The sequence below is a fragment of the Pseudoliparis swirei genome, chromosome 5, assembly GCF_029220125.1.
Source record: "Pseudoliparis swirei isolate HS2019 ecotype Mariana Trench chromosome 5, NWPU_hadal_v1, whole genome shotgun sequence".
Taxonomy (NCBI): domain Eukaryota; kingdom Metazoa; phylum Chordata; class Actinopteri; order Perciformes; family Liparidae; genus Pseudoliparis; species Pseudoliparis swirei.
The window spans coordinates 24,290,704-24,315,269 of record NC_079392.1 but is presented as its reverse complement, the minus strand read 5'-3'; the positions used below and the strand labels follow the sequence as shown (position 1 = coordinate 24,315,269).

The window sequence follows — 24,566 nt, the reverse complement described above, 5'->3', positions numbered from 1 at the left end:
GAGGAAATGTCTCATTATTTGAGATGCTAACCTGTTCGGGCTTTATAAGTCAGTATTTTTTAGATGCTAAGTCAAGATATTATTCTATTTTTTCATTATTTTGAGATCGAACATTATTATTCTGTGGTACAAAGTCATCACTTTTATACTTTGTCATTATTTGGCGATACCAAGTCGAAATATTGAGAACGTTTCTCATTATTTTGAGATTACGAGCAGAAATAGATTTGGTATTTCTACAAAATCAATATATAACTCTCTATACTGGAAGAGAAAAACAACTTTTGAGATACTAAGTCATTATTTTGAGATATAAAGTCAAGATATTATTAAAGTTTCTCATTATTTTGAGACACAAAATGATTATTTGAGATACTTATTCATTATTTGGCGATACCAAGTCAAAACATTGAGAAGGTTTCTCATTATAGTTTCTCATTATGCGCAGAAATAGACTTAATACTTCAATAAAATTAACTTAAAATAACTCTCCTCGGGACACCATCCAACACAATGGTTGGTGATCTTTTTACACACACACAGATAATAGCCTACATAATAATAAAGAAAGTGTGTGTGTGGTGCGTTTGAAGGCGGATGGGAGGCGTGGGAGCTCGTCCAATGGCCCGGCCGAGGAGGAGGCGTGATGACGGAGCCAGAGAGGCGGCTGTTGGGAAGCAGCCTCCGGACTCTCAGCCATCCGCCCGGTGTCGCACCAGGTGAATATATATTTATTTACACCAGACACCAGAACCACACCAGGCGAGCCTTCAGCGAGACATCGGTGTGTGTGTGCGCGTGTTTTTTTTATTGTATTTATCTTTTTATTTCCTGTTTGTTTGCTCTCGATCCAGCGGCTGAAAAACTCCGTCCAGAGAGTTAGACCAGCAGGCAGCAGGTGAGGTTATATATGTGTTGTTGCTGTTTTCTTGTTGTTGTTGTTGTTATTGTTGTATCTGCGTTCTTGATGCTTTCTGTGCGGACGCTTTTAAGAGCCACAGCGTGCGTGTAAAGTACACGTTGTCTTTGAACGCAGCCGATAGAAGAGGCTATATTAGACAGGGATGCTTGGCAACTCGGCGACAGGCGGGCTATTCTTAAACGCTCTATTTGTGATGACGTCACAAGTCATTAGGGCTAATTACGCGCTCACATTATTTCAAGCTGTGTATTATTATTTTTTAAAGAGAGAAAAAACGTTGTTTTTATTTTTAGCGTCGAATGGCGTCAACAAAATGATTCGATCGGATTTAGACACATGACTCTCTCTCCCTCTCTCTCTCTCTCTCTCTCTCTCTCTCTCTCTCCCTCTCTCCATCTTTCAACCTGTTACATCTTCACACCGCATCCCTGCTGTGGCTCGCGCGCCGTGTGCACCGCTCGTGAGATTAATAGAGATAACACAAATTCATAACGACGTGCCGCATGTTGAAAAGAGACCTGAAGGGTTATTTGGGAGTTTTTCCTGGTCCGATGTGAGGTTTTGGGGCAGGGATGTCTATGTGTACAGATTGTAAAGCACTCCGAGACAAATTTGTAATTTGTGAAATTGGGCTATACAAATAAACTGAATTGAAGAAGAAGAAGAAGAAGAAGAAGAAGAAGTGGAGGAGAAGTTTCCTCCCGTCGGTATTAAGCGGTGTCTCATCTTCACAGGAACGACTTCCTTTAAAGTCAGAAACTAGTTTCTCTCTCTCTATTTATGGAAAGATCACATCTCTATATTGCATATGGCGATATCGAGACAATTCAATTATCCGCCGTTAAAATTAGACAAATATTTCCTCACCATTACTCTGCAAAGGCCTGGTGAACCCCACAAACTGACACACACACACACACACACACACACACACACACACACACACACACACTCATTTAACCTGTTATATTGATGCTAAAAAAATGAACAAAAACCTCGGTAAGAGAAGACGAGTTACACCTTCCTCTTTCAATACGTCACAGTCGTTGTCACCATCTTTGGCCTCCGCCGTCATAACTTTACGGTCTGGACTTCTTCGTTGGTTTATGGCCTTATTTCAGGGAAACATATTCATTTAAACTGATTCAAGCTTTTTAAATGATTAAAAAGATCTTCTCTCTGGCGACGATCACGAGCGTTCTATCGTTTGTTCCCGTTGTCCCGGCGAGGTCTCCGGTGATTGGGCCACAAGCTCCCCGGGTACGTCAGAGTTGTTGCCACGTGCGTCGCCTCTGGGAAGAAGCATCGTCTTGGGGGGGGGGGGGGGGGGGGGGGAAGCCACACACTGAGTTTGTTTCAGATTCACATCTCTCCGCTGTATTTTTTTTCTCGCTGAATGGTAAAAGAAAGACAGAAAAAAGACATTTTATTTTGCACGTTTTCTCAGCGCCGACCTCCAAAGGTCACAGGCGGATGAAGAAGTGTGTGTGTGTGTGTGTGGGGATATCTGATGCGTGAAGCGCGGCCTTTTCCCGCTCCGTCTCGACAGACCTACGAAAACCACATGGGCTCCTCCAGCCGGCTCCACGCCCTGCTGCTGGAGGCGGAGCTACGTCTACCCAGCCGGTTGTGTGTTTTGGGGTTTTTATATATCGGAGAGGAACGTTCCGTGTAACCCCGGAGATGAAGATCTGCCTGGCCTGGTCGCACGTCCCACTTCCCTCTCTCGTCTTTGACGTGAGGATAGACGGCGCGATGGAGGCCCTCGGCCTCAGAGCGCTGACTCGGCGCTGTGGCTGGAGGTGCGAGTTCCTCACGCCAACACGGGGGGTTTGTGGCCCTTTTGCGGCTTCGTCGGCGAGGTGTGCGTCTCATCCAGTCTCATGACCTTATAAGGTCACGATGGTTGGATTCCTCCGGGGAAAAAAAATGCCCCCGGATGCCATGTGTGTGCCGAGCTCACGTTGAGGGACGGCGGGGCCCTTGAGGGGCCGTGGGAACATGGGAGCCGGATCCATCAGGAGGACTAAAAATAGAGACGTCCAACACGGGTCCAGTAGTGAGGGGAAAACCAGATCTGGAGAGGAAACGCCGCCCAACGTGGAGGGAACCGCCATGCAGCGTGTGTGTGTGTGTGTGTGTGTGTGTGCGTGTGTGGGTGTGTGTGTGTGTGCGTGTGTGTGTGTGTGTGGTGTCACCCATGATGCATCTTTAGCATGTTCTTCTCTCTTAGTGTCGAGAGCTCGATACGCTTTTTATTTTTCTAGAACAAAAAACAAAAACATTCTCAAGATGACCACCATCCATCTATTTCTTCTCATTCTTCTTCTTCTTCTTCTTCTTCTTCTACTTCTTCTTCTCCTCCTTCGTCTTCTCCTCCTTCGTCTTCCTCCTGGCTGTGCATGAAAGAGGAGTGGGTGGCTTTTTAGCTTTCGGCCATCTTTTTGTGTGGCTTTTTCTTACGCACCGTTTTTCCTCCTCTACCGTCTGGTTTGTAGCTGTAGCCGAGCTTACCGGCTGTATTTATAACCTCCCAGTCCCTCGGGGGGGGGGGGGGGGCATGCGGTGCAGCCGAGCACCGAGAGCCTCTGCCGGCCCGGGGGTGACCCAGACTGTGGGGGTGTCAGACTGCGTGGACCTGCCGGCCCTAACTTTAGACCGCACTGCCTCATGGCGGTAAAAATAAATACCCCCCCCCCCCCCTCCTCGCCGAGGAGGACAAGAGACTCGAGTCATTTCAACCTCACGGATGACTTTTTTTAATTTTTCCCACCAGAATGTCAGAGGAGTGTTATTGAATCTTCACAAGTCGGCGACCTCTGAGAAAACTAGATGTGACACGTTTTGCTTAATAAAGGTGTTTTTAATCTCACATTCGGGTGATCACTGCAGTGTGTAGCCAAAGAACTAAAACATATTCACTTGTGTAACTTTGTTATTTTGTGTTTTCACAGAGTGTCAGACAGAAGAGAAAAATGGGAAGGAAGAAAATACAAATATCTCGGATTCTGGACCAGAGGAACCGACAGGTGAGCAAGATCTCACATGTATTTATTCTCTGCATGTTTACCTCAGCAATAATCTGGACGTATGATACAGGGGTTACAATACATCTAAATATGATGCAAGTTCATTCTTAGTCGACTAACTCGAGCAGTTTGATTTTAATCGACAACTCTGTAAATCTGAATTTCTACACACATGTTGTTTACCTGAAGTGTGCTCATATTTCCATGTAAATAAGTCATAAAAACTGCCCTCTGAGGGGTACGTGAGATTTGTTTGAAATATATATATATATAGATATAATAGATAAATATAATATATAAATATTAAATATCTAATTATATATATAATATATAAATATATATTATATATATTATATATTATATTTAAAATCAGCATCCATTAAAAAAGCCTTTGAAAATAGTTATTTTATAAATATTCAATAAAATGAATTTTATATATGCAAAATGCTGCGTATTACATTTTTTTATTCGTCCTAAAATGCTCTGCACTGGTCAAAAATATATATATAAATATTTTAGTGAAAAAAGGTTAAGAACCACGAATCGACTGAGAGGGGCACATGAAATTGTCACAATATGAAGAACGCGCCATGTATGTATAAATAGCACAACTTCTTATCGTGTAGTTTGTTTTTCTTAAAATTTAGTTTTACACTGAAACGTTATTGTCCTACGTTTATATCATATCGTGTGATTTCTGAATGCAAAACGTACTGAGAAGGATGAATATGTGATCATAAGTTTATATCTCCAGTGTCATGAATTTTTTCCTTGATTCATGCAATAAATCAGAACATATATACAGCACATATATATTTCTGTATTTAAATAAAAAAGATTCAATGCATTCTGGATTCAATACAACAAATCTTTATTAATTTTGCAAGCTGATTATGGCTTTTATATTCCAAAAAAATATAAACAGCATAAAATAAAATCTTATATTTCCTTTAGACCAAGTAAAAAAAATTTAAAAAAAGATTTAGTTTAAAGATTTTATCCAGGCTGAAACCAGAAACCGGCTCAGGTGTTTTAATTAATCTGTCAAGAGTTTTAATACCCAATTATACTACTTTTATACTTTTTCATGATATTCTAATATTTATAGATAGATTTTTTTTAATTGTTTAAGCTTTTCATAAATAATCAAGAATAAAGGAAAATAATAGCAATATATCAGTTGATTTGTAATGAATTGATTATGATGACATTTTGTTTTTTTAATTGCATTAGAAAATAAAGAACTTCATCACAATCACTAATTTTTTTCTAGTTTCACATATATATTTTACAGTCGCATTAACAGCGATTCAGTCCGGGGTTCCAAGAGTTTCAAAGTCTTAAAATCTCAAATCAAACGTGCCGATCATAAAATCCAGTTCCCATACGGGATTAAAAACAAGAGATTGTTGTAAAATAGAAGATTTGTAAATTCACGTGCAGGAGATGCAACCCCATGTGCAGGTCACTGCACAGAGAGTGAAGTCATGGAGTAACACATGATGTGTACAGATGCATGTCCTGCAACATGCAGCAGGGACTTCACACGAGGGGTTAAAGGAAATATCACATTTTGATGTCTAGCTATAGCTGCACGTTACAGTAATTACAAAAGCTTCATTTTCTCACTGGCTTATCGAGGGCCAGGTGGGCGTCAGAGCCGCGACGGGGGGGGGGGGGACTCGAGCGTCGGGGACAGGAAGTCTGCTGTGGATTTAACAAAATGTGAAGGATCTAATGGTGAAAGGGAGATTTATTATTTATTTATGTTGTCAATTCCAAAAGGTCAGCGGTGGCACTCTTTCACCAGACGAACAGAATGCACCGAGCACTCTCACAGAGCGAGGATGTGTATAAAGTCTAAATAAAGAAGTGGTCGGTACACGGTAGAGGAAAGCTTCTTCTTCTTTATCAGTTTTGGTGGAAGATGAATCCGATAAAGCAGATTATATAGACAGAGAAGTTACATGCACAGATATTACTGGGACACAGAAATGTTCACATCACGCTCGTAATCTATGCTAATCGGTATTAAAAGAGAATAACAGATCAATCATACACACAAGAGATCAACGAGGACGAAGAAGAAAAAACGTGTTAAACTGAGCTGAAAAAATATGATTTGTTTCTCATATCTGATCTTCATGGCTGAATGTGTTTTGGTTGATAAGATTTTGGGTTGTTTTTTGGGGGGGGGGGGGGGACTTGAGGACAGACCGCAAAGGCTTCTGGGAAAAACGTGTGATTTCAGGCTGTTCAATGTAGCGAGCAAACAGTTTGGATTTGTGTGTTTTTCTTTTCCATTAAAAAAAGAAGAATATATATATATATATATTATATATATATAGAGAGAGAGTTATTTATTGTGAAAGGTTTTTTTTCTTTAAAAAATAATATATTTAATATATATTATACCACATGAAAGGTTTTTTCAAAGGTTTTTTTTCTTTAAAAAATAATATATTTAAAATATATGTTTTTAATATATATATATATATATATAAATGTTGAAGGTTTTTTTCCTTTTAAAAAATATATACAAAATATAATATGAAACAAATTATATATTTATATATACATATTAAATAATCATTAATCTAGTAACATGGAAAAATAATAAAATGCTGATTATGTGGGAACCACAACACACTTAGGCGATATTTATACCCGCCAAAGCATGTTTCCACATATTTGACTTTTGGATGGCTTCAGGGTTGCCTCGTTCCTTTTAATGAGACGAGACACACACACATACACACACACACACACACACACACACACACACACGCACACACACACGCACACCTCTGCGTGTTTCTCTCTTTAGGTGACGTTCACCAAGCGCAAGTTCGGCCTGATGAAGAAGGCGTACGAGCTGAGCGTGCTGTGCGACTGTGAGATCGCCCTCATCATCTTCAACAGCACCAACCGCCTGTTCCAGTACGCCAGCACCGACATGGACAAGGTGCTCCTGAAGTACACCGAGTACAGCGAGCCGCACGAGAGCCGCACCAACACGGACATCATGCAGGTGGCGCAGCGCGGGGGGGGGGGGCGGGGGGGTGCGTTCGTTATGTCGCTCTACTAACTCTGGGTTCTCCACGCGCACTTCCGGTTGCTGCGTCAAGACGCTGCGCAGGAAAGGTTTCGAATGCTTGGAGCTCGACAGCGAGGAGAGCATGCAGGCGATGGCCGCGGAGAAGTACCCCGGAGGAGGGGAGGGCATGGACCTGTCGCTGGCCCGCCAGCGCTTCTACGTCAGTGACAACACACACGTGCACACGCACACACACACACACACACACACATGCACGTACACGTTAACACACAACACACACACATAAACACACGCACACATGCACATACACGTTAACACACACACATAAAAACACACACACACATGCACATACACGTTAACACACAACACACACACATAAACACACACATGCACATACACGTTAACACACAACACACACACATAAAAACACACACACATTCACGTTAACACACAACACACACACATAAACACACACACAGGCATGCACATACACACAGATAAACACACACATAGACACACACGCGCACACATAAACACGTGGATAAACACGCACACACAAACACATACACACACATAAACACATGCATGCACCTACACATTAACACACACATAATTACACACACTTAAACACGCACACACATAAACAGACACACACAAACACATTAACAAACACATTAACACATACACACACATAAACACATGCATGCACCTACACATTAACACACACATAATTACACACACTTAAACACGCACACACATAAACAGACACACACAAACACATTAACAAACACATTAACACACACATAAACACATGCATGCACAAACACGCACAAACACACACACATAAGCACACACATTAAAACACTCGCACACGTACACACACATATACACACACACACAGGGATTCTGATCCTTCCCGTGATGGTTAATGAATTGAAACCCGTGAACGTGATGAGGCGGTTCCTCCTTTAATCCTCGTGGGTTCTGCTCTTCAGGCCCCGGCCCTCCTCTCACCGGAGGCCCAGTTCCTGGTGTCTTCTGGCTGTGAGAACGGCTTCCCCAACTCCTCCGGGCCGGGCCCAGCGGGCCCCCGGCCCGCGGGCTTCAAGTCTCTGAGCTCCAGAGCCGCCAGCGGCCCCGCGGCGCCGCTCGCCCACACGGCCTTCATGTCTCCACACTCAGGTGAGCGCAACGGTGTGACACACACGTCCTCCCTGTGGTTAATGTCCTCCATGCTGTGTGTGTGTGTGTGTGTGTGTGTGTGCGTGTTTATAACAGAAGTGAATAGCGATGGCAGGGAAGAAGTCGACTCAGATGAAGATTTTTCCAGCATTTATTTATTTACTCCTGCAGAAGACAATAAGACACACATTGTCTTCTGGTCTCTCTCTCTCTCTCTCTCTCTCTCCACCCGCTTCCCTCAGCAATATATTACTATTGTGTGGAAGACAGGACGTTAAAGGACATTAAATCGAAATTATATCAATTCTTATCAAAACCATGACTCGTGACATACAAAAGGGGGAAACAGCGACCCCAAGTGGACGAAATAAGTAACTGCGTGAGTGAGTTACAGTGACTCAGCAGACGCGGCGAAAATTATAACATTAAAACACACATATTGTCTTCTGGTCTCTCTCTCGCTGTACATCCGCTTCCTAAACACGCTAAACAGACTTTATACGGGGAAAATATACAACAGAGCGGCCGGAAGTAGCTAGCTTAATATAAATGGCGCGAAAGAGGCTGAATTAAACAGCCTCAAAATGTATATTTTAACCGACACTGTGATCGTATTATCGACCACATTCACATTTATAAAGAATATAACAAAATAGTGCAACATAATTTCCCCCCCACAACTTACTTATCCTCAACAATAGAGAACTATTTTGAGGAAAGACAGGGCTACAGAAGCTCAGGAGGGTCAGAAGAGGCGAAACTCAATTTCCGCAGGAAACAGAATTTTCTAAAAACACACAAAAAAATCTCATTAAAATAAAATGCACACACACTCAACAGGATCGTTGAATAATAAACCAAAAATTTAAGACAATACATTGTGTATTTTGAACTCAGTCCACACATCTGGTCGGTCTGTTTTATGAAACTGGCCCTCCACCAGTGTGAAGAGCGGCTGTAACCAGTTCTGTGGTTTTTGCCTCACACCCGCCCGTCGAGCCTCTCCTCCCGGCTCTCTCTGTTCTGAGACGCCGCTCCTCTCCCTCGGGATTTTCTAACAGCTGACTCCGATTTTTGGGATCAGTTCAAAATGGATATTCCGTCAGGTCACCAATAATATATCACAAACATCGACATGAACTTGCAAAAGCGTCGTCCATCGTCCTCTCAGGATCAGATACCAAATCAAGGGGCACGACCTAAAAGCAGAATTTTTTTTTGAATTCATCACACTTGTGCACAGAAACAGAGCGAGGTGGGAAAGGAAGAAATATCACAGAGAATAAATTATCCCCCCGTGACTGAAACCAGCTCACATCTCTTTTCACTTCCCGCTCCTCTCTTCTTCTTCTTTTGTGTGTGTGTGTGTGTCGCTGCATTAGGCATCGGCTACTACAACCTAAACCGAGCTCTGGAGATGAAGAGCCCTCCTCCTTCTCCTCTTCCTCTGAACATGGGCACCGAGAACCTGCGGGGGGACGCCGCTAATCAGGCCATGGCGGCCCCGCGCGCCAACCAGAGCTCCGCGGTGAGTTCACGGTCACTGTTCACTATTCTCCTACACGCTTATTACACGCATGTTGTCGGCGCGTTGCGATGACGTTCGAGTGTTTGACGGTTGCTCTTTCCCTCTTCCCCAGAGGGGGGTCTTGTACCAGGGCCTGCACAGCCTGGGGGGCTACGGCCTCCCGTCTCCCGGGGCCTCTGGTGCGTCCGCCCCAGTGGTGGCTGGGTTAGAGGAGTCTGTGTGTATTCAAGAAATAGTCCTTCACAGAACTCCTGAGTGTATAGATTCAACAAATAAGACTCCACTTGTTAATTGATTATTAGTTTTAGAGCTAGATTAGCTGTTTCCAGTCCGCTAACCAGCTGTTTATCTTCTTACTCAAACGTGTCCAGCTGTATCGTTTCATAGTGGAGACTATCCATCCCCTCTTTCACTGATTATTTGTTAAACTCGTTTGTGTATTCTTCTTTTTAATATCTTTCTCTCTCTCTCCAGAGTACAGCCAGTCTGGTTTATATCATTCTGTTAGTCTACAACGAGGAGCAGTGAACCCCTGGCAGCAAGCACAGCCTCAGGACTCCAACGGGCTGCACATGAGCCCAGGGTGAGGAGATGGTGGATGATATGTGGGATAAGGACCTCTGCGAGGAGGAATTATGGCAGGAAGTTGAACCTGCACTCTTATTCACCTGTATTCACTCTTGCGGCGCAACGTCTACATCAGGCGCCAAACAAAAATAACATTTTGTATGCATAAAATTGTATAAAAAACTATTTTCAGCATCAGAATGCAAAACAATAAGTTAAGAGTATGACAGATCAATGGGATACAAAAAGAAGCAGAAAAATAGCGTATATATATATGTATATTTATATATATATACGCTATATTTTCTTTCTTATATATATATATTTTTTTTTTTATCTTTATAATCAAAAGAAAAAGATTAAATAAATAACAGAATGTATTCAAGAAAAAATATGAATCAAACATTTTAAATATGTCTATTTTTAATGATAATAATAAAATAATAATTTAAATATGAAATAAATCAAGTTAATAAATAATATCAAGGAGAAACAAAGAAAATGAGAGACAGGATATAATAAAGAAAAAGTATGTAAATCCATAATACATGAAAAAAGCGAAAAGATATATGTAAACAAAAAAAATAACTTAATGATTGAGTGCAAATATGTTCTTAATTAAATATGAAGCCACACATTCATGGTTCCTCAACTGTTTTTTATTTTTCTCTTATCTTGTTTAAATAGAAGATTTGTGTAACTCATCCAATCAAACCAGCCTATTAAAAAAAAAAAGTCTAACTACATAAAACTGTTATCAAGCTGCACCAACTTAATAAATACTGACGTCGTTCAAGCGTCTCTCTTGTCGTGCTGTTCCCAGGATGTCCACTGGGGGGTGCTCCTTCTCCTCCCAGTCTTGCTCCTCGACCTCTCCGCAGATGCCCTCCCTCAACCTCAGCATCAAATTGGAGCGCAGCTCTCCGGAGCACACGTCCTCCTCGCCCGTCTCCCCTCCTCTCCACCACCTCCGGCAGCACTCCCCGATGAGCAACCCCGACTCGGCTCGCCGAACGCCGCCCGCCGCCCTCGGGGCCAATGAGACGAAGGACTTTCCCAAAGCCCGCTACCCGCAGGACGAAGAGGACGGAGGGCAGCCGCTCAGGCAGCTGGAGATAAGTGACGGGTGGCAGAGATAGCTGATGCTGCAGTCTTAACACCATCTACCATCAATCAGCCATCATCGAAGCCAGTCACACACACACACACACACACATATATATATATATATATATAACGCAGAAGATGGCGAGATGGGGTCAATTTGTGCCCGTCCTCCCAGAGAGGAAAGCCTCTCTTTGTCTCCTCACACAGAGCTGGTCTCTCCTGGGCGAAGGGGAATCTTTTTCTCTGCATCACTTGACTTTTTATTTTTGTTTGGATAGGTTTAGTTTTCTGTGTGGCAACGACAATATAATATGAAATGGTTATATTTCTGCTTATTTGCTGTAGGTTGAAATCGTGGATAAGCTAAGCTTTAGTTGTATTTTTCCTTCTTTTTTTTATTTTTTACTTTACCCCGTCAATAAAGTTATGTGAGTCTATAACTTAAGACCAAACTGTTTAAATATCCTCTCCAAGCATTGCAATCAAATGCTGCAACAGCCAAAGACAGGTGTCTCTATTGGGTCTCATTTGATTTAAATTATATTAATCATTTGAAGGGCTTTATTTAGGAGCTGCAGATATTGTAGGCATAGTTGAGCTTCACAGACATCGTCTCATGATATTTAGAAAATGTGTGCGTCGCCGCGTAATGAACGACTTTAAATATTCATATTTTCATTAAAACAAATGTTTTATTTGAGGAATGTTTGGTTTTCATTATATCTGTAAAAGTACTCTTCACTGTATTTATGTTAATTTTTTAGTTTTGCAAATTCAACTTTTGTTCTACAAATGTGCTCAGAATTTGGGGTTGAATGAAGTTCCACCTCTTGTCCACAAGGGGGCATTTTATTTCACAAAATTAGGATTTAAACTAAAGATTGAGTCCTCACCCTGAAGACCAGCACATCCTCACACACTCAACTCAAGTGCTGCTGTGGAATTATAACTTTTTCATTATGATCAGTATTCTGATGTTTTTGGGGGTGGAGGTTTTTTATTTTTTAAACAGAACAAAGATTTCTATTTGACATTTGTTGTGATTCCTTTGAAATAAAAACGGTTTGCTTTGTACGGTGGCCTTGCCCTGCTTGTTATTTTCCACAAAAGGACATTTTCCACTGGCTTTAAAGAAGAAATGTGACTTTTGACCATGGACAGATCAAATATATATATACATATATATATATATATACTTAATATATTCAAATATATGTATATATATTAAAAGATATATATTTATATATAAAGACATTTTTATATATATATTCTATATATAAATAAATATCAATATATAGAAAAATATATATGTAGATATGAATATATATATTTATATACATTTATATTTGAAGACATGCTTTTAAGTGGCTCATTCTTGTTCCTCTGGTTTGGTGGCAGCAAAAAAAAGAAATCTCTATATTTTTTAAATATATATATTTCTATAAATAGATAGCTATTTTTTTACATTAAGCACAGAAAAAAGGCTCATTTCCACATGGCTGTCTCCCGGTGACTCTCCCAGTATGCCACCCCGATGGAGCCTTCCCACTCCTGGACTCTGGTCTCCCCTCCCTGAACGACAAGAGGCTCCCACCGGGGTCATGTCTGGTCTGCTCCCCTGAGACCGGGCCCGTCCCAGTCTGTATAGGGCACGTCTGGGTCCTGCACACACACACACACACATGCACAAAACATCCTGGTTTCTATGGCAACCACAGCCCGTCTGACTTGGCCCCTCTGCACAGATGCAGATAATTAATGTGATTATATAGATACGTCGACCTCGTCACCTTCCGGTTCATCGGGCTCAGAGGAGCAGAGAGAAACTGGAACTGAACTCCTCAATCATGTCGAACAATAACTGAAAATGACTTTCTTTGGACATTTATGTAACACTTTTAATAACGCCAATGTCAATAATGCATATGAGCTACCTTATGAGTTATATATATATTATGCTTTATAATGCTTTACTACAGTAATTAATCATAAATAATTTTTACATCATAAAAGGTCAAGCTTCATAATACAGTATTTATCATTCCTATGGTTGGAAAACATTAGATATTTTATAATGCATTATTGTGTGATTATAAATCATTATATAATGCATTATAAAAAGTGGTCATTGTTTGCTTTAAGTGAATAAAAGAAAAAATCAAGTCAAATGAGTTCCCAGCAGTTATGAAGTATGATACTTGACCTTGAAGTCATTATAAAGTGCTAACTATATTTTAACTGGTTATATAAGCTGATAACATGTTTAAATGCATTATCGACATAAGTGTTTAATTATGACGACAACATGTACCGCTAATACAACACATCCTAATGCTGCATCTCAAACCTCTAATAGATGTGATGTCAGATTAACAACTGGTTGAAGTCCTCCACTCAGAAGGCCCGCCCCCTCCCTGAACCAGAGACACTTCGAGGCTTTTGATTGGACGTGGAAGTCCAGACGATATCGTCCATAAATCATTAAGACTTCCAAAGAGCCTGGGCAGCTGGAGAACATTCCAGAACTGTTGACGCACGACTGGCATGTAAGATATGAATGTTTTGATAATGTCTCGCGGACCCTGAATCACTCAAAACTTTGAATGTTTTTTTTCGGGCCTCGCTGACGGATGTAAAAGGATTTGGAGGATTTCCAGAAAGACACTAGTTCCTGTTGCCCAAGTTGAGCATCGACAGATATATTATAAAGTGGTTACAAATCAACTTCTCAGGAGGTTGAGGGTAGTGTGTGTGTGTGTGTGTGTGGGGGGTCAGAGACCAGGACCGTGGCGAGACACCCCATTATCATGCATGATGCCTTTTGTCAATTGAAGCAGCGACTTCTTAAAAAGGAAATCCCTTCAATCAGCAGAATGTCCCACGCTCCTCGAAGGGAACATCAAGCGGAGATGAGACTATAATAATAATAATAAATGGTTTATTGAGTCACACAAACAAAAATCGTTCCGGTTAAAGCCAAAAATGTGCACAGCATGCATTCAAAAGAAAGGAAATCTAAAAAAAGAAGTTCACAGTACGAAGATGTCAGAGCATTCAAATCCAATTATACCATCTAAAAATCAAAAGATTGCCACAAAACAATACACATTTTTTTCCAGAACAAAAGCATCTGTATCCTTTCTAAATAACAACAAAGTTATTAGGGGCAACGTTTCATAAATAAATAAATAAAAATCCACCGACGCAAAAGCGCACGCACACACACACACGTGACTAGTTGGCAATAAAAACAGAAAACTGATGATTAAGACACTGCAACTAAAATAGTTGCCAGCGAGTAGTGTTTGAAAATAAAAAAGGGAGAAACAGAAAAAGATTTGGAGTCTTCATTTCATCCACTAACGGATTCCATTCGCTCTAAAGACGGATGATTGGGGAGAAAGGAGATTTTAAAACAGACTCAAAATCCCCGACCTCCCAGGCACTTAGGAACGCCGGAGGAAACTCTGGGGACGAAAGCAGCCGCTCTGCATCTCAGCATCTCTGAAGCTCTGCATCTCTGCAGCTCTGCATCTCTAGCCGATGGATCTGAGCTTTACGACAATATTCAGCAATCAAAACGCTACAGCGGTAAAACTAGAGGACGGAAGAAACAAACATTGAGCACTCTTGAAATCGGTTCCTTTGGGGGGGACAAAGAGTCCCTCGCAAAATGACAGCGCCTTACCTGCACGGGGAGGAAGTACTAACACATGTATTAAACATGAGACAATGCAGCATTTGACAGTGTTCTGTTCAGAACTATTCAGGAGACATTGGCATAGATACATCTGAAAGGTTAACGTTGAAATGGCTGGAAGATGTGGGGTGGGGTGGGGCGGGGGGGGGGGTCTGTATCATAAAGTGACATCAGCTGGATATCTTTGGGCTTGAGACTCCCTTTTAAACCCCGTTAGATCACCATGGTAACCGATGCCACGCGGCCCAACCGGCTCCGGAGAAGGTGAACTTCAGAGGGTCGGATCAAAAACCTGCCGACCTGCTGTTTTTAAGGTGGATCCCTCACACCAACAAAAATAATATGACAAAATATTACATTTCTAGTACTGCTGAACACGTCAAAAATACCTTATAAGTCTTAAACTTATGTATGGCTGCAAATATGCCATATAAAGCTTCTTGTGAATACTGAATGTCTCCTTTGAACACCACAACAAATGTCATATGAAGTAATCCTCTCGTGGTTCTTTTGATGTTGCACGTCAGTAAAAGCTACTATTGTACTTGAACGCACCAGTAGCCGAATCAGACCATAACAAAAAAGGTGTCCGAAGAGAGCCAGACTAACAGTTTGACTTTGTGATACAGACCCCGAGTCTCTCTGTTGTGTTATTGACACAACGAGCCTGAAGCAACAACACAGTGTCCATCGCCTGTATCCTCCCAAAAAGAAATCATCAAAATTAAAAAGACGTGATCAAACCTCCCGTCACCGCCACAACCGAGGTGGCCGGTAGCTGCCCGTTTGGATCAATGTCCCGCCGAGTGTTTCTGTCGCGCCGTCTCCCTCGGTTAGTTCTGCATGAGGTACTGGTGGAAGTAGATGCCGAACAGAGAGCTGATGAGCTGGCAGGCGGCCACCCACCACGTGAAGAAGGCGAACAGACCCCGCAGGAAGAGCGGCGTGAGGACGGAGCGCAGCGCGGCGAAGGCCTCCGACAGGCGCGCCACGGTGGCCTGGATGTCCTCCTCCGGGTCCTCCATCCCCTCCTCGTCTTCGTCGAAACCGCCGGGCAGCACGGGCGCCACGGTGGGCAGCACCAGCGCCGGCGTCACCCCGGGGGGCTGCTCCACCCCGGGGACCCAGGAGAAGTTCCCTACGAGGCCGATGGAGAACAGGCAGCCGTTAGATTTGGGGAGAAAAAAGAAAGGAAGTCGGTCGCCGAAAGAAACCATTTCTTGTGACGTTTAGATTAGATTCAACTTTATTGTCATGACACAAAGAACAAGTACTGGTGCAACGAAATGCAGTTAGCATCTAACCAGAAGTGCAAAGCAGAAGAGTGCAGAGTATGTGCAAATGGTAATATAATAGAGATAAAAGTGCAGATGTGACATAGATGTGTGAAGTGCAGGTGAAGGTGGCAGTAGAGGTTATGAAGTTAGAGATGAGGTAGGAGACAGGATAAGATGTAAATACTATGAATATGGACTACAATATTACATTTACAAATGATGTGTCTAATATGTAATATGTAAATGTTTCACCGTGACATAAATAAACATGGGAAATTTGCTTGAAACACTCTTATTTATATATCCTGTAACTATATGGCCACAGCCAGCAGCAGATCGTTAGCTATCCAGGTTAGCATTAACACACCTGAGTGGAGGTCGCACATCTAAAACTCATGAATCCACATGATATGTTTCATTTATTTAATCTGGAATAAAACCAAGTTGTACATGATGTTATAAAGTGAACTATTTTTGGCAAGAAGCAGCAGAGTGTGTATGCTAAGCTGAGCCGAGTAACTTAATATTTAACATATATATATACGAGCGAGGTATTGATCTCATCTAACTCGACACGAGAGAGAGAATTAAAGATATTTCACCAAATGTCCAACTCTGAATCTATATTTTTATTATAAAAGCGCCGACACATGAAGATCCTACGTTCCTCTAATGCAGCGCCCATGATGGCGGTTCTTTACTCACCCAGTGCCTTCAGTGCCAGCGTGGAGAAGAGGATGAGAAACACAGGAACCAGATACTGGAGGGTGATGACGGTCAGGTAGCAAAAGATACGAGTGACCTGAAAAACACATTTATTCTCAGTTAAGTTTTCTTACTGCCCAGTAAACATTTTCTTCATGTAAAAACTTCAAAAAGGTTCCTAGCTGAAGTCCTGAAGTAAATATATCTGACCTTCCTCTGAATGTCGATGGCGGCGATACGTCCCGCCTCCTTCTTCATCTGATCGACCCACTTCTGAGCCAGGTTGAGGTAGGCCTGCAGGTGGTACCGAGTCACTAACAGCCGCAGCGCACACGAGCCCACGACGATCCACAGCCGCACGGTGTCAAAGGTCTCGCTGGAAACTCTGGAAGGAAAAGAACAAAAGAGTCCCATCAAAAAAAGTCCTCACTCACTTCGAGGACTTCTTGCACGAGTACCGATTGTTCCCGTCTTGAGAATTGAGATGTCCTCTCAATATCTGAACACATGCACCGTGCACTCACATGGTTATCGAGGTCTTTCCCATCGGAGCGTTGGCCAGGAAGTCCCTCGCGATGGGTTTCACCCACAGAATCACCACGACGACGGGAGAGAGGAAACTGATGTGCAGCAGAATCCTGCAGGAAACGTGAAGGACATCCATGAGGACGTGATGTTTTGACTCGGACACGGAGTACTTGTCGAGAGTCGCTCGTCGCCGTGGCGAATCCCTCGGTTCTTACTGGATGAGCGGTCGGTCGGAGTTCAGCTGCACGGCGTCTAGATGCGTCTGAGCCAGTCGCAGGCCGGGGAAGGCCAGCAGGGCGCCGATGTACGCGCAGAAGGCCGCCAGGCCGAGCTTCACGGTCAGCTTGGTCACTGGGATTCTGGAGAGTCAAAACAACAACAGGAGGCGTCTTAATGCGTCGCGCGACGCCTAATCGGTATTGAATGAACTCGTCTTCGCAGGATCGGAGACTCACGACCAGTCGGCGTAGCCCTGCTGTCTGGCAAAGACTTCCAAGTTGTCGAAGAGGCTGGAAAAGCCGGACTCCAGGCCGAACTCCAGGTAGTCCTCCCTGACCACGAGGACCAGCATGGCCACGAGCAGCGACAGGAAGCCGAAGGCGAGGCACACCGAGCGCTCGCCGCCCTCTTCAGACTGGAAGTAGTGGCTCATCAGAGTGTGAAGGGTCTTTCTGAGGGGCGTGGGTTAAATTCAAATAACCAAGCGGGGAAAAAATAGCATTCGTCCAGTCAAAGTTTACCCATGAGTTAATCGGGCCACTGTCTCTTCACAGATCTATCCGAGTGGCTTCACAGCTGAAGGATACACACTGAAGACAACAGTCAGGACGCACCAGATGGCTCCCAGATTGACCTCTTTGCTGGCATCCACAAAACTGCAGTAACCCTCAGTGAACAAGAAGACACCCGTTGCATAGACGGAAAAATCTATCAGCCACTGGTACTCCAGGAAGAAGCGCAGCACTGGAAGGAGACACAAGGCAAAAATACATCAGACGGACCAGAATCTTTTACCTGTTAATCAAAATTATGATCCACGATTAGTTATCAAGCAGGAACTAGGAAACAATGTAAATACTGCATTGAAAGTCAAAAGCTGTGCTTGAGCCGTGTGTGTGTGTGTGTGTGTGTGTACATGAACAATGTCACCGTGATATGGATAAAGAAGTGTGTACTGACCGAGCGCGTCAAGAGCGTTGACGGGAGCTTTGTCCAGGTGAAGGTCGATGTCTTTGGGCACAGTGAGAGGCTTGCTCTCCCCGTTCTGTCTCCTAGAAAATCAACCAAAAAAAGACTCATAAACATGGTAGAAAAGCAACAAAGAAAACACAGACACACCGGCCGTTATTGACTTTAAAAAAGAAAACTAAGTGGCCTCTTTTTAAGAAGTACAGGACAGCGTCCTTAACTCTGTAGCTTTATTTCTGGGAGTGCAATAACTAGAAATGCGATGTAGTTAGTTGTGACTTCTTCATCTTCAGCCTCTTCTCTCCCACCTGTCTCTCCTGGTCTGTTTGGGCATCTGCTTCCCCGCCAGTGCACACAGCTCCCCCTCCGACGGGTGTCTGAACCGGAACAAACTGAAAGCAGCGACACATGTATGTAATCGCATATGCAGCGCACAGCATACGCAATAACGTCACTGTAAAAACAGGGTTCTTACACATTTTGACCAATGGATTTCCAGGACTTTAAACCAAATTTTCACGACCAAACTGAAATCTCGGAATAAACATGCACAATTTAGGAAAATGTTGCGTATTGAGAGCGTACGCCGGCTTATATTTTGTGCGTCTTTCATTAAAAAACATATTCGTTATTTCAAACTCGGCGTAAATGAACACGTGATTATAACAACATCTCCATGACTTTTCCAAAACATTTATGATTTACGTTTTTTCCATGGCTTTTCCTGGCCTGGAAATGACAATTTTAAAATTCCATGACTTTTCCAGGTTTTCCATGACCGTACGAACCCTGTAAAAAGGTCATCTTATACCTGCCGTTGCACAGGAGCCAGCGTGCAAAGGAGTAATGCGGAGCCATCCTCTGCATGATGCTGGCGGCCAGCAGGCTCACCACCAGCTGGATCCCCATCAGCGCCTGTCGGGAGAAAGAACACACAGTGTGAGCTCCAACTCGAAAACACAGTATTTTTTTTTTTATACATGAAAACCAAGGTGGTGTGTCAGTAAGCTGCTGGTCAGAGAGCATGAGAGCCGTGGCAGTCGGTTAACCCTCCTGTTACCTTTGGGGTCAATTTGACCCCATTCAATGCTTAACGTCTCTAAAAAAATGATTAAAATAAAAAAAATTGCTTCATATTTCATGACTTTTCCTAATTTATTGGGGACAACTAGGAAAACATACAATTCCCATGATATGTTTTCAATGTCCTGTACACAACTTATACATTTGTAAATTTGACCCCAGGTGTAAAACATATAAGAAATATCAACTTTTTTATTTCTTTAAAGGGCTATTTAGGTAGTCAACAAACAAACATAAAGTGACACTTAAACTTGGGAAACAATATTAATTCTAATAATTTTCTGAAGGTTTTAATTGCTGGGGTCAAATTGACCCCACGGGTAAAATATGTCAGTACATTTGAAGGTAACAGGAGGGTTAAGGTCGTATTTCACGCTGACTCGGCAGAAAAGACCCCCAAGAAAGCTCCAAGATCAGGCCACTTTTTTTTTGTGCCAAACTACAAGGTGAGTTCCTCCACACGTCACAAGCTAAGGTTGAAGTCAGGACACACGCATGTCGTGCTAAAACAGCTAGCATAAATAAAAAAAGATTCAAACAATGCATGTCGAAAGCTCCTGTCGAATGAATGAAAGTTTAGCAAATGCCTAACGTGCTAAATTTAGTTTAACTTCGCCACCTGTCAGCGCTGCTGCGCTGCACACGTTAGCTTAGCGAGCTAGCGTTAGCACGCCAGCTCGAGTTAATGAAAACAGCCCCAAAAACGAGTTTTACAACCGGCAGTTGGCGCCGGTGACGCCGCCTCTTGCGTACCGGCGTGTCTCCGGTTCGCTTACCATCTCTTCCCCGGAAAGAACGGCGCGGTTAGGACCAGAAAAAGGTGCCGACGAGAGCTCCTCCACATGCAGGGAAAAGTCTGGACAGCTGAACCAACTGGCAGCAGAAACAGCTGAAGGTCCCGGATGTTGGTAGTAGCAGCAGCGGAGTGCGCGCTGCCTTCGAGTGCTCCCCGGAAAATTGTAAATTGGAAGACTTAAAAAAAAAAGTTGTTATATATATACATCTTTATTAATATTGCGCATGTATCATTTAAAACAATTATCAATAACAAACGTAAAAATGAATTTAAATACATATAAACTAATATGCCGGGGGGGGGGGGGGGGTAAATAATAGACAGAAAAAACATTTAAATAAATACATTTAAAATATATTTAAAAGAGTGCATTGAATGGACAAGTTGACGTCCCTCTTAACAGCCGCCATTTTTTTGATGGAAGAAGAGAGGAGTTGATACAAGGATAAATCTATATTTTTATGGAAAGTTTCCTTTCATGTATTTCTTCACCCATTTTGCATCTGTATTTCTGTTTAATATTCCCCTGAAAGGATGCAATAATTGACCATTATTCAAACACAAGGCAGTAAAAGACAGCCATACAATATGTATCTGAAAGCATGAGGCTGAAACGTTTTTAATTGGCATTGAGGTATTAATACTACTGCAATGAGCATATCATTCAATATAGCTTCAGGCTATAGGCTACATCATTATTATGAAATTTGAAATACTATTAAAATGCAATCTTACTATTGCACATACAAAGTTTGCCTGTAAAAACATTCAGCAGAGAAGAGTACAAGTTAAGACATATTATCTGCCAAATAAATAAAAACATGTAGAAATAAAGCAGCCTGTTTATGTATCCAGCTGAGCAGCTTTAATTTCAACATGCTCCCACTGCTCATCTGTAATTAAAATGTAAAATGTTATCCGCCTTAGTTCCTTGTTCTTCCTCAATAACCCTGAACACCTCCGTGAGATCCTCCTGATGATAATCTCCGTGTTTCATGCTCCCGCCATCATGCATCTTAACATTTCACCGGATGGAAACAAACATTATGCAAATGGTGAAGCTTAAAGTCTCAGATATGCTCCTCTTACTCTTTGGAATTAAAACACACAGACACCAGGGACAGGAAGCAGGGATTTTCATCTAATCATGAACTAAAGTGTTATTTTTTCCCCTTTTGAAATACTTTACAATACCAACATCGTTATCTTCAAGCCCGTCGTCAACAGTATACAACGTATGTTTGATGTATTACGTTGTTTGATCTCTTAGCCTCAGATTATTATCAACCATAAGGTGTTTGAGAAGGGGCGACAGCTCTGTGTGCATCCTCTGTGTGGGGTGTGCATGGTCACTCGGGATGACACACACACACACACACTGGCCTGCACATGCATTATAATGTCAGCTCATCCTCTGTGAAGCGGAGGCCCGCGTGCCTCCAACAGTGCGGGGTGTGTTTTCCAGCAGCACGCCCTCCCAAAAGAACAATTTCCAACAAAAAAAGACCCATTCACCGCATTCAAATCTGTGTTTAGCATGTGCGTCCATGTTGTTTGGGTGGTCTGCAGAAGTCGATCGAATCCCCACCTTCCGCTAATTGCCGGCACCTCCTTCTCTGCTCATCAGAGGAGTCTGATCCTTTGCCCCGCGTGAATTTGCGCATGACATTTCAATGAGAGCATGTGAATTCGATCAAATGGAGCTTTGTGCGACGGAGCGACGGCCTCCTCTCCGGTGGCCCGTGTGTGTGTGTGTGTGTGTGTCGGTACACATGGATCATGTACATTTGGGGGTTCAGCTCAGTATCAAACTCTGTGTGGTTGAGCTTATGTTTGTACCCCGGGGCAATTAGTTCGTGACATTCTGAGCAAGATGGGGAAATGGAGCGATCGCGGTTTAATTACGATTTTAATTTTTGCACCTGGCCTTGAAATAAGTAAAGGCGCATGCTCCTGCATCTCCTGGCGCCGCTAAACAGATAATATATACAAAGTATGGAGGATCGGACATGCACAAAAGTTCAAGTCCAAGTTAAGTCTGAAGTCTGTGAGGGGCACGTCCAAGTCTTTGAGAGTGAAGGGAAGGTCTTTGACCTAGAGGTCAAGTCTAAAGTCTGTGAGAGGCAAGTGAAGGTCAAGTCTCAAGTCTTTGAGCTGGAGGCAAGGTAAAGTCTCATGTTTGCATAGGTCAAGTCTTTGAGAGGCAAGTCCAGGTCAAGTCTCCAGTATTTGACCTAGAGGTCAAGTCTCAAGTCTTTTATTGGCACGTCCAAGTTAAGTATCAAGTTTGCATTAGTCAAGTCTTTGAGAGGCAAGTCCAGGTCAAGTCTCCGGTATTTGACCTAGAGGTCAAGTCTCAAGTCTTTTATTGGCAAGTCCAAGTTAAGTATCAAGTTTGCATAGGTCAAGTCTTTGAGAGGCAAGTCAAGGTCAAGTCAAGGTCTTTAACCTAGAGGTCAAGTCTCAAGTCTTTGAGGGGCAAGTCCAAGTTAAGCCTCAAGTCTTTTATTGACAAGTTCAAGTTAAGTCTCAGGTCTTTGAGCTGGAGGCAAGGTAAAGTCTCAAGTCTGTATAGGTCAAGTCTCTGAGAGGCAAGTCAAGGTCAAGTCTCCGGTCTTTGACCTAGAGGTCAAGTCTCAAGTCGTTGAGGGGCAAGTCCAAGTCAAGTCACCCGTGTGGGACTTAACTGCAGCTTGAGTCCAAATCTCAAGTCCTAGTCCCTGTATCTCTGGTTTTGACTGATATGATGAATCAGTGACCTTCTTGACCTTGTGACATCTTGCAACGTAAAGACATCTGTCTCATTTCACATCCTTTGATTTTTAAATGCCAACATTTTGCCAATCGAAAAATGTCCAGAAATAAATCGAACATTTGCCCAAAACCCGTCAGTCAGTGTCTCCGGGTTCCATAACCATCATCTTTGACTCAAAGGCTCATCCCTCCGCCATGTTAGCCATCTGTGGCTGAAGTGGCGGGGGCAGAAATTACTGCGGAAAATGGACACAAATAAAATGCTAATTCCCCGCGGGCTACAAGTGGGCCCCCACTCCCCCCCGCTCAGCTCGGGGGGCCTCTCGGTTCCCACACCACTTCCCTGTGTCTCTCCCAGGGTGCTGCTGGGATACCGGCGGCTGCTCCGGACCCCGCAGCGGGGATGCGGCCCTCCGATTGGCTCGTCTTTGTTTGCACGGCTTTTCATCGGCCCCCGATTTGAATATATGCAAATGTTGCAATGGTTTGCCCCGTCAAAGGAGACTCCCACCGCCGCCGCCGCCGTGTTCCCACCTCCCGGCTCCCTTCCTTTTCCCCGCTCTTTTCCTTTTTGTCTCTGCGCTAACTGCGGCGGAGAGCGGTGGGAACCAGCTACACAGGGCCAGATCTGCTTTGTCACAGGGATTTATTTAGCAGTGAGACTCGTGACTGTTAATTGCAGAGGCATATACTGTATGTTATAAGGAGGAGAGAATAAAGGTGGAGAGGTGATGCACCCTGCACTCGCGAATGTGTGTGTGGTGTACGAATTGGGCTATTGTTCATGTGATGTCGTTTATACCTGCGCTACTCACCTGCTGTGACACTTCATAATGTCTTCCGTGAAAAATGCCTGTGATAATAATAATAATAATAATAATAGTAATAATAATAATAATAATAACAACACGCGTTTTGGAGAAAAGTGTGAAAAATATTGTTTTACAAAATTAAAAATGGAGGAAAATCGAAGTAGGCGGAGCTTAGGGGTTATATTGGCGATGTTGTAGAGCAGGTTCAAGCGGGCCTGCATGCAAAATTTCAAGTCAATCCATCATTGGCGAAAAAAAACTTGGGTACAAAAACTCTAGGGGGCGCTAGAGAGACATTTCTTGATAAACCAATACGAAAACTCAAAAATC

At 42.9% G+C, this 24,566-nt stretch overlaps 2 protein-coding genes across 3 annotated transcripts; one reads left to right on the top strand and one right to left on the bottom strand.

Moving 5' to 3' along the window:
• The first annotated feature begins 637 nt into the window (after positions 1–637).
• On the top strand, positions 638–12,467 carry mef2b (myocyte enhancer factor 2b). Of its 2 annotated transcripts, XM_056414853.1 has the most exons (10): positions 638–719; positions 855–898; positions 3,877–3,951; positions 6,779–6,982; positions 7,080–7,208; positions 8,005–8,191; positions 9,574–9,719; positions 9,832–9,898; positions 10,194–10,302; positions 11,110–12,467. In XM_056414853.1, exons 3-10 carry the CDS (start codon positions 3,898–3,900, stop codon positions 11,423–11,425), a joined length of 1,212 nt encoding a protein of 403 aa, XP_056270828.1. In that variant the 5' UTR covers positions 638–719; positions 855–898; positions 3,877–3,897; the 3' UTR covers positions 11,426–12,467. The 2 variants fall into 2 exon arrangements, with proteins under 2 accessions (XP_056270828.1, XP_056270829.1); XM_056414854.1 differs by lacking the exons at positions 638–719; positions 855–898 and adding an exon at positions 3,730–3,779.
• A 1,847-nt stretch (positions 12,468–14,314) lies between these two features.
• tmem161a (transmembrane protein 161A) lies at positions 14,315–20,734 on the bottom strand. The gene is made up of 11 exons (XM_056415289.1): positions 20,651–20,734; positions 19,603–19,706; positions 19,100–19,183; positions 18,783–18,874; positions 18,410–18,566; positions 18,059–18,274; positions 17,819–17,962; positions 17,600–17,713; positions 17,286–17,460; positions 17,076–17,172; positions 14,315–16,231 (listed from the first exon to the last, which is right to left on the bottom strand). The coding sequence occupies exons 1-11, from the start codon at positions 20,651–20,653 to the stop codon at positions 15,927–15,929; spliced, it is 1,491 nt and encodes a 496-aa protein (XP_056271264.1). The 5' UTR covers positions 20,654–20,734; the 3' UTR covers positions 14,315–15,926.
• Positions 20,735–24,566: the final 3,832 nt, after the last annotated feature.

What these genes read in the sequence shown, in the direction of transcription:
- mef2b (XM_056414853.1), top strand. Translation starts at nt 3,898, where the DNA reads ATGGGAAGGAAGAAAATACAAATATCTCGGATTCTGGACCAGAGGAAC. An exon ending in TGGACCAGAGGAACCGACAG is followed by an intron (nt 3,952 to 6,778) that starts GTGAGCAAGATC and finishes TTCTCTCTTTAG; the next exon opens with GTGACGTTCACCAAGCGCAA. An exon ending in GCGCCAACCAGAGCTCCGCG is followed by an intron (nt 9,720 to 9,831) that starts GTGAGTTCACGG and finishes CCTCTTCCCCAG; the next exon opens with AGGGGGGTCTTGTACCAGGG.
- tmem161a (XM_056415289.1), bottom strand. An exon ending in CAACGCTCTTGACGCGCTCG is followed by an intron (nt 18,567 to 18,782) that starts GTCAGTACACAC and finishes GTCTCCTTCCAG; the next exon opens with TGCTGCGCTTCTTCCTGGAG. An exon ending in GGAAAGACCTCGATAACCAT is followed by an intron (nt 17,461 to 17,599) that starts GTGAGTGCACGG and finishes TTTTCCTTCCAG; the next exon opens with AGTTTCCAGCGAGACCTTTG.